This window comes from Ixodes scapularis, unplaced genomic scaffold (genome assembly GCF_016920785.2).
Source record: "Ixodes scapularis isolate PalLabHiFi unplaced genomic scaffold, ASM1692078v2 PGA_scaffold3__209_contigs__length_174095766, whole genome shotgun sequence".
In the NCBI taxonomy this organism is placed as follows: Eukaryota; Metazoa; Arthropoda; class Arachnida; order Ixodida; family Ixodidae; genus Ixodes; species Ixodes scapularis.
The window spans coordinates 114,461,518-114,474,976 of NW_024609868.1; the positions used below are offsets into that span (position 1 = coordinate 114,461,518).

A 13,459-nucleotide genomic window follows, 5' to 3' on the forward strand; every position below is an offset into this window, starting at 1 on the left:
TGTTGGTTATTGTTATTGTCATTCAATCATTTATATGAGTTAAGAGCAGTGAGCAGCCACCCTGGAGTGAGCTCAACAGCGTCTCAATCTTGCGGCTCACGTTTTCACCAAATCATCCTCGCTAGAAAGCTATTATACAAAAATATTGCTGGTAGTACTTTCCTCTTGCCTAAAAAAAGAAAAAGCAACCATAAGCAGAAGACATTTTTGGGTCGTAAATCCCGGTTCAATTATTTGAACTCATGCCACGGCTTCACTCCGACTGTAGTATAGAGTTTTTCTTTTCTCTTTCGCATCCTTTTTTAGCGTCTTACATTTTTATCAAAGTATATATACTCTCACCAGAAACAAAGCTACGTTAGAGTCTAGCTTGCATTTTTTTTTTACTTGTATCTGGAGTACCACCTGAAGGGTGAGGCACAAGAAATGAATTTCGAAACCGATGTGATTGTACAACTTGTTAAGTAACGTCAGCGGTAATCTAGCAATCGGCGATGGCTTAAGAACTACTGAGAACGGGAAATAATGCAGTATTGTTTGGCTGACAATTGTTTAATGATTGATTATTATCGGTACACACTGCGATCTAATAGATTCTATATTGATAATGAAGATGTTCGATGATCGCCACCCCCCGTCGTCTTAAAGCTGTCAGGGGCTATAACTCAACATAATCGCCGCAAGCGAAAACCCGTTTGAACAGATTGTTGGGGCAGCAGCCAGACGGTGACAAATCTGTTAGAACTGTCCCACTCGAAATCTACCAAAGCCAAACACAAAGCGGGTCTATCGTACGGCTGCGCATAATGAACACGTAGACGCCTCTACCAGGTGACATGACGATGTCTGTCAGGTCGGTCGGACAAAATTCTCCGACTAAGAGAAACCAGAACTGGGTTAAAGAAAGAAAATCGTCGCCTGTCTTTCTCCTCCTTTTCAGCACGGGGGGTGAGGTGAACTCGATGAACGGGTCACGTGGATTAACGGCACTTCTTTCCCCGCCCTTCCAGAACACCCCTCCCCCTTCCCTTCCCCGGCGTTCAGGAAGGAAAGCACAACAGGAGGAAGTTAGGAAATAGTCGTCCCGCAACAGATACTGCTGCCTTTTCCTCAGCCGAGTCCCCCGTCGGTCCTTGTGCATTTAGCTCGCTCTGGCCCGGTCAGCTTGGGCTCCGACGAGGTTATTTCCGTGGTCGAAGAAGAAGGGCTCCAGCAAAAAACAGCTGCGCAGAAAAAGTAGGCAAGCCCAACGCTAACGGCAAGATGGTGGATCGTTTCGTGTCCGCCGGCATCCTCTCCTGCCTGGTCTGCGCTCTCGCTCCACTTTTGGGTGAGTGGTTACTCCGCTGCTCCGAGGAGACGCTCGCGAAGCGAAAACAGACACCTTATGGTCGCTCAATTAGGTTGTCCCGGAAAGAATCGAATGGCACGGTTCTTTCCCCCTGGGCTGAAATTGGGTCTTGGAGTGGCCGCCTCGTTTCTCATCGCGTCAAGGCTAGTCGGCTGTCAACACCTCCGCAATGACAGATGGGCTGAAGGCTAAAAAGTCAGACGCGATGCTCCTTGAAAAGTTTATTAAATGTAGTATGGATGCTGATGCTGTGAACATACCCTTAAAAATATATCAATTTGACTAACGTAAGGTACGTGGTTGTCGTGATTAAAAGTCAGGTTAAAGTTACGTGGCAACTGACGGAATAAGGTGAATCAAAATACCTATTATGAAGAATATTTTCTCATATGGAAGTTAAATATTAGCTTCTACCTATGTATTCAAATCCGAACTCTGAGGGTATTGGACAATCTCTGATGCGTTTTGCCTTAAAATAAATAAAACAAGCTTATAATTGCAATCTTTTCTAATTGGCCTTTTAACAGGTAAGAGTTGCTGTGGCATAAGAGCTTTTATGTTTTCGCTGGCAATGGGAGTCAAGAATACAAGACGGAGTGAAGCAGGTTTAAATGGCAACACTGATACCATGTCAGCACAAATATATACATATATGTTTATCTAGCTACTTGTGTTCTTTGAACAGAAACAGATAAGCAGGTTATTAATAAATAACATGTTGTCTATATCAATGGCACCGAACGAAAAAAAAAAACAGCACAAAGAAAGGCTGGTAACAAAGAAAAATGAATACGTCGAGTGTATAACGTTTGTGTGCTTGTTACTGAGTTGTTCACTTGAATAGAAAAATTAATTAATAACAATAAAACTAGAGTTTCTTAACGCCACCGAACTTGAATTCAATTCAATGGTCTAATACGTTTTGCTATAAACCCCGTATTAATTTGTGAAGCTTGTTGTGTTTCAGCCTGACTCAAATTTCTTAAATCTCATCCGCAAATCTCCTGAAAGTGGTTGCTGTGCCAACAAGGTTTCGGACCTTTGAATTGAAAACATGCTGGTTGCACGATGGCTGAATTTCAGCTATAGGCGTATAACATGTATGATGTATCGCAGCTCATCCGATTTACATAACATTGGAAAAATACATTTGCACAGAACTGAATCCTCAACTAGTTAAGAACCAAGAATCCCTATGTCATGAGACTACCGATGCGCAATTTGAATTTTTTGGTTGACATTTGGAATCAGTGATATCAAGAGTGCGAAATAAATATTAAGAAAAATAATTTATAAAAATATTGTTTGCTGGCCTGAAAACATTTGTTGATACTGCATATCTCATGGGCTGATCAACTAAACTATATACTTTCAGAATCCAAAACGACGACTAATGCCACTGGTATATGTATACTAAACGAATAGGTATGACGCAGAATCTGCTGTTTTTATGGAAGCTAATGAAATATGTCTGGCAACTTGACAACTCCGCAATACGTTGAGAGGACGTGATGATGGAGACCTCACGGCTCATCCCTCAGAACAACAACGTGGCTACTTTAGGTATTAGAGGTTGCATATATAAAGGACACACATAAAAAAGAAATCTAATTTTCTCCTGTCACATCTTGACATGACAATATCCGCTTTAAATGATCGACATTTGTATCAAGTTAGCACGTGTAATTATAGAACAGGGCGTGTACTGCGAAGAATACTAGGTTGGTGATAATTATCACCCCATCAAGTCTGCCGAAAACGCCCTTGTACAAAGTTCCGCAAACGTCGCTGGATATTCAAAAAACTGTTTCAAGAGCACCAAATGATGTGGAATAGATAGCGGATCTACTGATATTATTGCTGCAGTTAACATCTCATCGTTCCTTAAAAAAATAACATTGAGATATTTATATCCTGTACAAGGTATTGTTTCAACGCTATGCATTGTTGTCACTGCAAATCACCACCATTTGTGCAGATCCTCAACAAATATTTTCTCGTCTCACTGGGAGTTTTTTTTTTCCCTACGTGCTCAGCGTTTGAATCACACGAGTACTACCTGTTTGCAGTCTTAGAGTGAAAGCCAATTTATATTTATTATTTCTGTTTACTGTAGCAATCACAGTATACGCCAAGACGTTCACATTCCTAACAACACCGAGTTGACACCCTAACACTGCAGAAGGAATGCGTACCAAGCACTGCCTAACCGACGCAACGGGTACGGTCGTTACATCTGGAGCAACGGGCGCAATTTCCGATTAAACTCAGCCTCCGGGGTTCGACCGAAAACCGATAACCGCTGGTGGCATTCTTCGCCTCTATCTTCGCATCCGGAACAAAACAAAAATGTCGAAGCCTTGCGCGCCGCACAAAACGAACGTTGTCAAACGCTCGCCCGCTTCACGAGTTGCGAGGGCCGACCAGACGCCAATGCATCCACGACCGCAAGCGGGCGTTAGGCAGGGAGAACGCCGACTGACCCAGATACAATGGCACCAGTTTTCTCGCCTTTCAGCACTCCACCTAGAATTCGTGCGGAACAATCTGGAACCGCCCATGACGGGCGCGAAACAAGAAAGAAATAAAGGCAAAAGAAGAGAAAGACACGGAGAAGGCAAGGACAACGTCGAATACGCCAAAGAAGGCATACTCCGACCCCGGATCGCCTGAAGCACAGCCAAGGCTATCGGCCATTTTACGCTACTCCAGTCTACGCTCGATGAAAAGGGTCGTGCTCTATGCCCCGAATCATTTAAGTGCGCTTGCCCACGCATATAAAACAACAACCAATATTATCAGATGTTGAAATATCATATGCGTTCAACAACTTGAAGGTCAGGCAGTAAGATGAACGGATTTGCAAGGAGAGCTAGTTAGAGAATTTAGGCATCAAAGTACAATTGCGATTAATCATGAAAAAAGGCGGGAAAAAGGGCGACAGTCAGTTATATTTAGGTCCTGTGTGCTCTAGAGTACTTGAAACCTTCTGCAGAATCGCGTCCTTGTTCAATCATTTCAAAGTAGTCTTCATCTTATTTTTTTTTTCGTAATTTTCAGGGATATCCACAAAACACTGCAGCCAGACGTTCAACGAATATACTATTCACCCAGATTTTGAGTGCGTGACATAATTCCTTAAGCAAACAGCTGTCATTGTTTGCTTTCTATGTTAATTTTCTGCGGGTTTTTGCTAACAAGTTTGTGGATAAGGCGCATCGAGGTGAAAAATTTAGAAAAAGAAATAAGACAAAATAATGTCTTCCGTGTTGTGCCTGTCATGCTCATGGCCAGACGCAGCAAGCGCGGTGTGAAATCGAAACAAGAGACAAGAGAGAAGTCACGTAAATATCCCTTTTGAGCAGAAACCTTTGCGTCCGATCTTATAAACACAGATTAGGCTCTTGGCTTCTGGCCGTGTTTATGATGCAGAATCAAACGGAAGCTTAATGTGGGCCTTTTTATTTATTTATTCATAAAACGTTGAAGGTTCACTTCAGGACATTAACAAGGAGGGAAGGGGGGGGGGGGGTGGATTTGATCACATTACAGTATAGTCAACACTTAGAAGAGAGAAAAAAAAATTGTTTATGTCCATTCAGAGGACATAAACAAAATTTATGTCCTCTGAATGGCATATATGATGATTAATCCACGAACGGTATTATAACCGGTGTTATTCAAAGCGGAATCTCAAATCTCCTCGCTTTTATTTGGCATGCATCGGCCCGCGACGTATACGTTCCCTCGGGTTCACACAGGGCGTGCCTTCCGCCTCTTTCAGCAGTAAATATAAACTTGTTTTCTGAGGGACTCTTACGTGAAGTGTGCTACCAGTTAGAGGCATCAATTCCTGAAGGGTGCGGCTTTTTAGGATGGGTTACCCTGCGCGTTATCTGCGCAAAATACATTTTTTAAACTCGCGGAAATTCCAGTTCGAAGGCTGGTGTGACCTTCGCGTGACGAGAAAACCAGTGTATTAAGTGGGTGGTACGTCTTTAAGTGCTTTTTGTTTGCTCGCTCGACTGCACGTTTTGGAATCCGCCTGGCAAAATGCCTGCACACCTCATTCTCGGTCTTGGGTCTCAAGAAATCAGGATTAATGCGTTTCTGCACAGTCTATTAGCGATAAAGGTCGACACGTAGTTGTAACATGGTCATCAGGGTCTCCTTCTATTTAGTGCCTACAGCTGTTCTAAAGAAAATTTACATGAGCAGTCGTTTCGTGATGTCCTTCTCTCAAGCAGTCGGTGGCCGAATGGCCCAGCCCTGCCTCCGGCACATTTCGGAAGAATGGAAAGGAGAAAGAAAATGGCATTTTTGAGCTTTTGCTACCTATATTTACTGTGATATTCTAAAAAAAAAAGAATCCGACCTGTTACACAAGTTGGCACCATTATCAATTACTGTTGGCGGTAAACAGTTACAAGTATAACCGAGCTACCGGTAACGCCCTACTTTTTTCAGTAGCGTAGTAGTGAACTCTTTACGTCTTCGAAAGAGTACCGAATTTGTTATTACGTTACTTGTTCTGAGTAACACGTAACTTATATAGTTACGTTTCTCATCAAATCTTTTATTTTTTCATGTATCTAGGCACCAAATTATATAAAGTCTTCCACTCATCCCGCATTTCTTCCAACACTTTTTTTTTGCGGGGGGGGGGGGGGGGGGAGGGGGTAACTCCAACAAAACTGCTAAGAATATCTCTCCATGTAAGAGTCACCGAGCGCAGCTTTAACATGAGAACTTTCGCCGCAAATTGCTTGAATGCTACTATAGATATAACCCTAATGTGGTGAGTTCAACCAAGAAACTTTTATTGGCGTGACTGACTTGTTCAACAACTATTTACCTCATTGTTACACCAAAATTTCTATAAAAAAGAGGAAATTGTAGGCAACTTTCTCTAAGCTTATATTCCTAAGACCCGTCAAAATGTTGTAAATCTGTGATACACCTTTTTTATTATTTTTTTTTAATGACACGCAAGGGGTGGAGCTCTCTGATTCGTTTTACCATAAGTCAGGGTGTTATCAAAGACTATAATCACCGAGAGGTTAAGAGATGGAAGGAGTGGCTTACCATTTCATTTTAATATTCGTTCTTCTACGCTCTTATCATGTAATGCCGGAATCTAATTGGCAGCAGAGCGATAATAATATTTTCGAGATTCGCCACGTTCTGACTTAAACGGTAAGTGACCGTCGTCAGAAAGAATGAGATGAAGCTGATTACTAGTTAAACCTTCTGTAAAAGCAGAGGTCTGACTTTAGGTATAACGATGTATATAGCAATTGCACTTTCCACATCGTATTAAAACAATTTCACATTTATGAAAGTAGAATAGGACATACCCATTGATGTGAAAGTAGACTAGGACATACCCATCGATGAGACAAACGTTCTTCACTCCAAAGCATTTGAAAAGTTAATTATGCGACCCTTCAGAAGCTCCCATATACCTAAGCCTCGCGATGCAATGGGAGCACGAATGATTGATATTGTTTTATTCACTTCGATCAATGAGAATAGCGAGCCTTTGAAATGATTAAAAAGCGAGCTTATAGCTAAGTGGTCGCAGTAGCAAAATTGTTCGATGCCATTCTGCTCCTGAGACTGCCTGGTTGTTGGAATGTGATACCGATCGTCCCCCTCATTGGCTGAACTATTTAAAGAAATATTAATTGAGTGGTGTTTAGAGTTGTTTGTGCTGACGTACTCCTGAAAGACTGTTAAGACTTACATAATTTCTAACGTGCAACAAGCATTCATAATGACCTAGAAGCACTCTGTCGCTTCCAGCTGATATCGTCTCCAAGAATTTGAAATGCGCATAGAGGCTGATCACATAAACACTTTCACTAACCACTCTTTCAATGAACTCAATGATTGTATATCGCTGTGTTATGGAGTAACGTTAAAGCCCGTGGTTCGTTTATAAACTAAATTTTGCATTTTCCCGGGTGATTGCATTTCTCGGAAAAATATGTCGTCAATTAAAAAAAGGAGCAACAAAGAAGGCTTATAATTATGCATATTAGTCTATAAAGCTTCTCGTATTGAAGTCATGCCACACAAAAACGGTAAAATAAAGGTACGGCTAGAAGTTATAAAAAGCGACTAAAAATTTGTTTTTATTATGAAAAACGTGCTTTTTTCACAGATTGATTAAATATTATCACGAACCTCTCGGCTCCACTGACCCAACTAGGCGACCCCTCTGAAACCGTACGTAGAGTCAATAATAAGAACATATATCGCTATGACGCTTTCCCCAGTTCCGTTCTGACTGAGAGCTGACGGCACGCAATATAATATATAGAACGGCAGCATTGAATGAAAAAATAAATAAAGAGAGGGAGTAGTAAGCGCGCAGACAGTTATCTCCCATGAATAGTTTACGCCCAGTTAAGCCAGAGGTTTCTCATAATTGTCTTGTACCCCAAACTCTAATTGGGAAAATAAAAAAGCACCCTAAAACAGTTTAATCTTTTGTGAACGTTACTGGCCCATGTAAATTTGAAAAAAATCAATAAAATATTCTACCACATTATTTAAAGGATTATAAAATACAAACCACATTCTTTAAGTAACAAAACACAGACGGACGTCTCGACCGTCTCTAGAAAAAATAATATATATATATTATACTGGCCGCGAATTCCCATCTACCAAGGTTGCCACTGACATACCGCTCCCTGAGAATTCCAGTGAATAGTCTTTATGAGTACAAGACTTCTGTCTGCATATTTCTGCGAACCCAAACTTTCAAGAAAAAAAGGAACAAAAACTGAGACCACGCTGATACATACATACCAACGCTCAGATGCCCGCATTCAAGGCCACTTTTTATAGTATATCAGAACATCTGAAAGGAAGGCGGAGGGGGGGGGGGGGGATCCCGACATTTCTACGCGTACTATTCAGAAGGGATTCTGATCACTAAGATTATCTACCATTCTTGCTTGGAGTTCTGCTGCTTTTTAGCGTCGAATAAGGGGTTGCTAGACGATAATTTTGAAATGAAGATCCTGTATCCTTAGTGGCGAATTTATAGTACTTTAAGATTTACGTTGTATATCATCACTGGAATGTGACAAAATATTCGCGGCAATGGGAATGGCGCTAATAAACTACAAATACAAGTCCGATCTTTGGTGGAGACAAGCATTGCTTTCAACTGAAAGGAATCTGCGTCGAAAACATGTCAAAATTTAAAGACACACTAAGTTACAATTAAAAAGAACAAATAAAATGTCACATGAGGTTTGTTACTTGCTAGAGATTCATGCACATATTTGGAATACAAACAAACAAAAAAATACCCGCGACGGGCCGATAATTTTACCAGCACATAGTTGAAAGTCAGTTAGGTGTTTTCAATTATGAATTTTTAAGTTGGCAATGTATCTGAATTCTCAAAGGACTACCTTGTATGGAGCTTCTGGCAAATATATTTTTGCCCAACCGGGCGTTTATACCCCTGAATTCGGAAAAAGGGGAGGGGGGGGATTGGTGGCCGAATGTGTTCGCGCGCAGCAGCCCGTAGAACGTGGAGCGAAAGCTCGCTTTGTAGAGCCCAGGGATCCTGCGTTCAATCCCCACCCCTGCCCGTATAAAAGTTTCAAGTTTGCGGTCGTGTACCACAACTGCGCGATGCACGTTAAAGCTCACAGGCTAGCAGTGGCATTGCACCTCAGAGGCACACCAACCTTTGGCTGTATAAACACGAACGTCAATATTTTTTTTTCGAATAGTATAGATGTAAAATACACATAACGAGGCAAAATACACAAATGTGGATTAAGATACAGAAAGTTGAACGACAATGCATATGTTTGAAAATTTGTGTATATATTAGATAGAACAGTAATGTAGAAACACAACTAACATTTTTGGTTTTTGTAGTTTATGACTTAGAGCGGTATTGGTCAGTATGTTTTGGTACAAAATGGGATCAATTCAATTAAAACTTTTAATAAGATTATCTTACTGCTCACGAGCAGCTGATGTCTTGGTAATGATGAACAACAGGTCGACTGGAGATGTAGCCTTTGCACTAACCCGATTAATAATGCGTTAGCATTAGAACGCTCGTTTTGATGAAAACTCAGCGGTGTCTTTCGTTTGTCAGCGCCGGGGAAGGCGGAAGGAGGAGGGGGAGATGGGGATGCGTGAGACGCTCCCCTTGGTCTGGAGCGCTGACATCAATGCGCGTCAACCTCTCCCTCCCTCCCCGGTGCTGACAAACTGACAGACACCGCGGGGTTTTCGTCAAAGCGAACCCTTTCGTTTTCGTCAAAGTCACGCGCACAGCTGTCACGAAACCAGAGAAGGAGGCGCAGCGCAACACCTTCTAAATAACAAAGCGGTAGTGCTGAATTAGATAGCGCCATCAGAAAAGGCCAATGCTGGATATATATTGGAAACGAGTGCTGCCTCAGCGATCGACTTCAAGACAAGTTTCAGCTGAACGTTGACGCAATCGTCGTTTCTAATCTGTGTCCAGCGTTGGCCTTCTCTGATCACGCCATCTTATTTAGCACTACGGCTTTGTTATCTAAGAGGTGTTGCGCTGCGGCGCGTTGAAATGCGGGCGTGCTCAGATGCCCTCTTCCGTCGCCGGATGGTCTTCAATCAGGGTTTCCGTAGTAGCGGTGCGTGGTCTGTGTGATGTGTGTGTGTAGTTTGAAGGATGAATGCGGTTCCCTCCACAAGTGATATGGATGACCGTATTTAAGAGCGTCGACGTACTCTGGCAAACAGCAAGATATGGGGTGAAAAAAATTATAAGAAGATTAATTGGTAGAATTTTAGGCATAATCCGTTAGCATGACCCCTGGGGAACGCCTACACTACCCCGTAATGAGGCCAAAAAGAGACAACAAATAAGAGCGGAATCAAAACAGAAAGCCAAAAAAGAAAAGTGAAAGAGTCAGCGCTAGCGTATCTCAAAGGGGGACGCTTGTGACTGATCCAAGGGTCATGCTAATGCATTCCCTGCAAATTCAACAATGAATCGTCCTCTATTTCTTTACCTTGTATATTCCAAATGTTAAAATATTAGAAATATTATATAAAGATCCATTCTAGGATTTTTCGCTTGTAAACAAGCAAATAACATAAACTCCTAAAACTCACTTGATCACGTTAACCTCTTAGATTTGAATCACGCCGTTGTTTAATTGATATTGGCATACAAAACGATGTGTTGATAGAAAACTTCTATATTTTACCAATATTTTATGCAAATATATTTTCATCAAGCTTCAGCCAAGCACAGGTCTTCGTGTAAAATACGAATGTCAGGGAATTTATACACATTTTGAAGATTTATTTAGCGGCAGTTCTACTTTAGGAGGCACTCCAAACTTCAAAGGTATTTATTTTTATGTTTTGGCCCACTTGTCAAGCCGGCTACTTGTTCAAGACACACTGCATTCCCACTCTCCCGTTTACGTCATACACAAATACCTATGTTCATATACTTTTTTATTATATGGTTCCCGACTTCAATGCATAGGGGGTTGTTATTAAGCATAAACTCACAGGGCTTAAAACAAACGTCAACAAATATCATGTTCTTTCAGCAAACCACACAATTCCTGCACCGTCATTTGCCTCCTTACTGTAAAAATAAAATATTTTGGTGGCCACATCACTGTAGAAAACAATATACATATGCTGCAGGCACGTAGAAAGTGAGGGGGAAGGGGGCGGGCCCGCCTATCTGACCAAAGACTACCTTGAGGAATCAGTCTTCGTTAGATTTCAGGTTTACGCAATTTCTAGTCATTTTTCTTACATACCAACATACCAGCTTCCCTACAGCTGTAAATTAAGCTGTAAAACCAGTCGGGATATAAGGTTGTTAACGGGGTTGTAAAGAATTACACCAGAAAATACCAGAGAACAGGTAAGTGCCCTGGAGATTGTGGTTTTTCTGCATGGTCGTTCACTAGCTCGACAGCACGGTAACTTTCATTTAGGTCCTTGCGTATTCAAGTCAAAGGAACTGAAAACTGGCAACTACACGGTTTTCTTGTAACCAAAAAGAAATTCAAGGTACCTTTATTGATTAGTAACTATCATGTTCTATTAGGTACAATTTATAGTAAAATGTAACTAATGAAGTAATTATTTCCCGTATTTCGTTTACTTGCTGTGCAAATTTAAGCTATGCAAATTTAACTATACCAACCCCCCGCCTTACTATGACTACTTCCTTAGAATGTCCAAAAAATAAGGAAGGGGTCAGCTTGGACAAGCTCTAAATTACGAGTCTTCAGACTTGTGTCCAAGGGGCCGGATCGGGGATCCGGTCCTTCAGCCACAAAGCCACTGTCTCGAGGTAGTAAATATAAATGAGGAAAAATTAAATAAATAATCATACAGATAGGCACATGAACAAAACACTTAAAACTGTAGTAAACATAAAATGAGATAATTAAAGGGGGATAAATATATCTAGTTCAATAATAAAGCCAATGTTTAGCTAATTACAGCATTATACAATAATCGGAACCCATAAAACTTACCAGACATAAATAAAAGTGAATAAAAACTTGGCATGTTCCGACAGGGCAGAACACTGTTGAGATTGATAAAACGGATGCTGACCGTATGAAACAGATACAGCACAGGACACTAAGCACAATGTGTACTTTGGAACGAAAAAAGAATTCTGACATAGCTAGTTAGACAGGTATAAAACGGGGGAGTAATAATAATATTAATAATAATAATGATTTCTATTATTTGTTATTTCGTGCTTTAGAACGACCGAAGTCTTGATATGGTGATCCAGGTGGTGCTGGTGATGACGATGTTTACTAAATAACATGACGAGAGGACACACCTTGCAATAGAAAGTTTTCTCACGTTTTTTTCTTTTCTCTTCGTTACGCGATTAATCTGTTTAGCGGCGCCATTTTTATATGCGCTGGGCCTATATAGAAAGCTTCCTGAGGGCCTGCTTGAAACGAGCCGCTGACCGGACTTCACCGGAAAAACCGCGGCAGGCCGTGGGCCGGTCGTAAAACCACATCGAGCCTGATTTGGCCCACGGGCGGGGGTTTTGGAGATTCTTGCTCTAAATGGAGAAACCGTACCACATTTCTAAAAGTAAGCGCGTCGTCCCAATCAAGGTAAAAAGTGACAATAAATGTCAGAACTAAGATATTTTTACGTCGAATGATAGTTGTAGGAAGCGCCTTGGGATGATGTAAATGCGACCAGCAGAAGGCTGCGCGTTGCCATTCAACGAAACGATAAAAGAAAAACCGTTTGAGATTGCACGTTATCAAACGCAATTTATAAAGCTAAAAAGTGTCCTATCTAAAAGTTCGAAATTATAGCACGGAATTTATAACTCAGTCTGGTGCGTGCTTCTCTTATTATATTCGTTAAATACTAAGTAAACTTAGAAAGATGTCAACGCATCTCACGATATTTCTCTTCGTTTCAATTTTGCAGGAACATCAGTTGCACAATAATTGTGATTATTTATCATAATAACTGTGTTGTGTGTATTTTTATACAGCCGGAAGTTAGTCAGGCCCAATGGGCGCCTGGTGTCTCAGCTGTAGATGAGTAATTTAGCCAGTGCAGTACAACCTCTGGCCTCAGGTCTTTAACGTGCATCACGGGGTAGTGGTACACACCACACGGCGGTACGAGACTCATTCCGATCGAAACGGGCAGGGGTGGGGATAGAGCCCGAGATTCCAAGGGTTCTGCAGCGCGAGCTTTCGCTCCAAGTGCTCCGAGCTGGTGTGCGCTAGCCCACTCAGCCAACGACCCCCCTATTTGTAATTTGTTATTAAGAACGAAATTAGTTATTTGGGCTAAGAAGTACCCTTCAAGAAATGCTTCTGTTTCTGTTAAAATGAGTAGCTAAACACGTATGTGCATTAGAGCGCAATTAACTGTAATTGTACCTTTAAGCATGTCTGGAGTAATTTTTGTACAACCCTGTTATTTAAAATTCAAGAATTAATGCATCAAGCAAATCTTAGAAAAAAGCAGAACAAAAGATGATGCAATCTACAAAGCGAATGCCTTGACTTTTGTGGGATTGCTACAACATTAACTAGGTTCCGGATG

General features: G+C 41.3%; 1 protein-coding gene across 2 annotated transcripts in view; it reads left to right on the plus strand.

Moving 5' to 3' along the window:
• Window positions 1–1,048: 1,048 nt before the first annotated feature.
• Window positions 1,049–13,459, plus strand: part of LOC8039931 (protein obstructor-E) — a 41,216-nt gene continuing 28,805 nt past the window's right edge. Inside the window, exon 1 of one of the 2 annotated variants that reach the window (XM_040217183.3) lies at window positions 1,049–1,330. In XM_040217183.3, the coding sequence (XP_040073117.1) occupies window positions 1,264–1,330 (67 nt within the window). In that variant the 5' untranslated portion in view covers window positions 1,049–1,263. The remainder of the gene's footprint in view (window positions 1,331–13,459) is intronic. The other variant, XM_040217184.2, reaches the window with a different exon arrangement.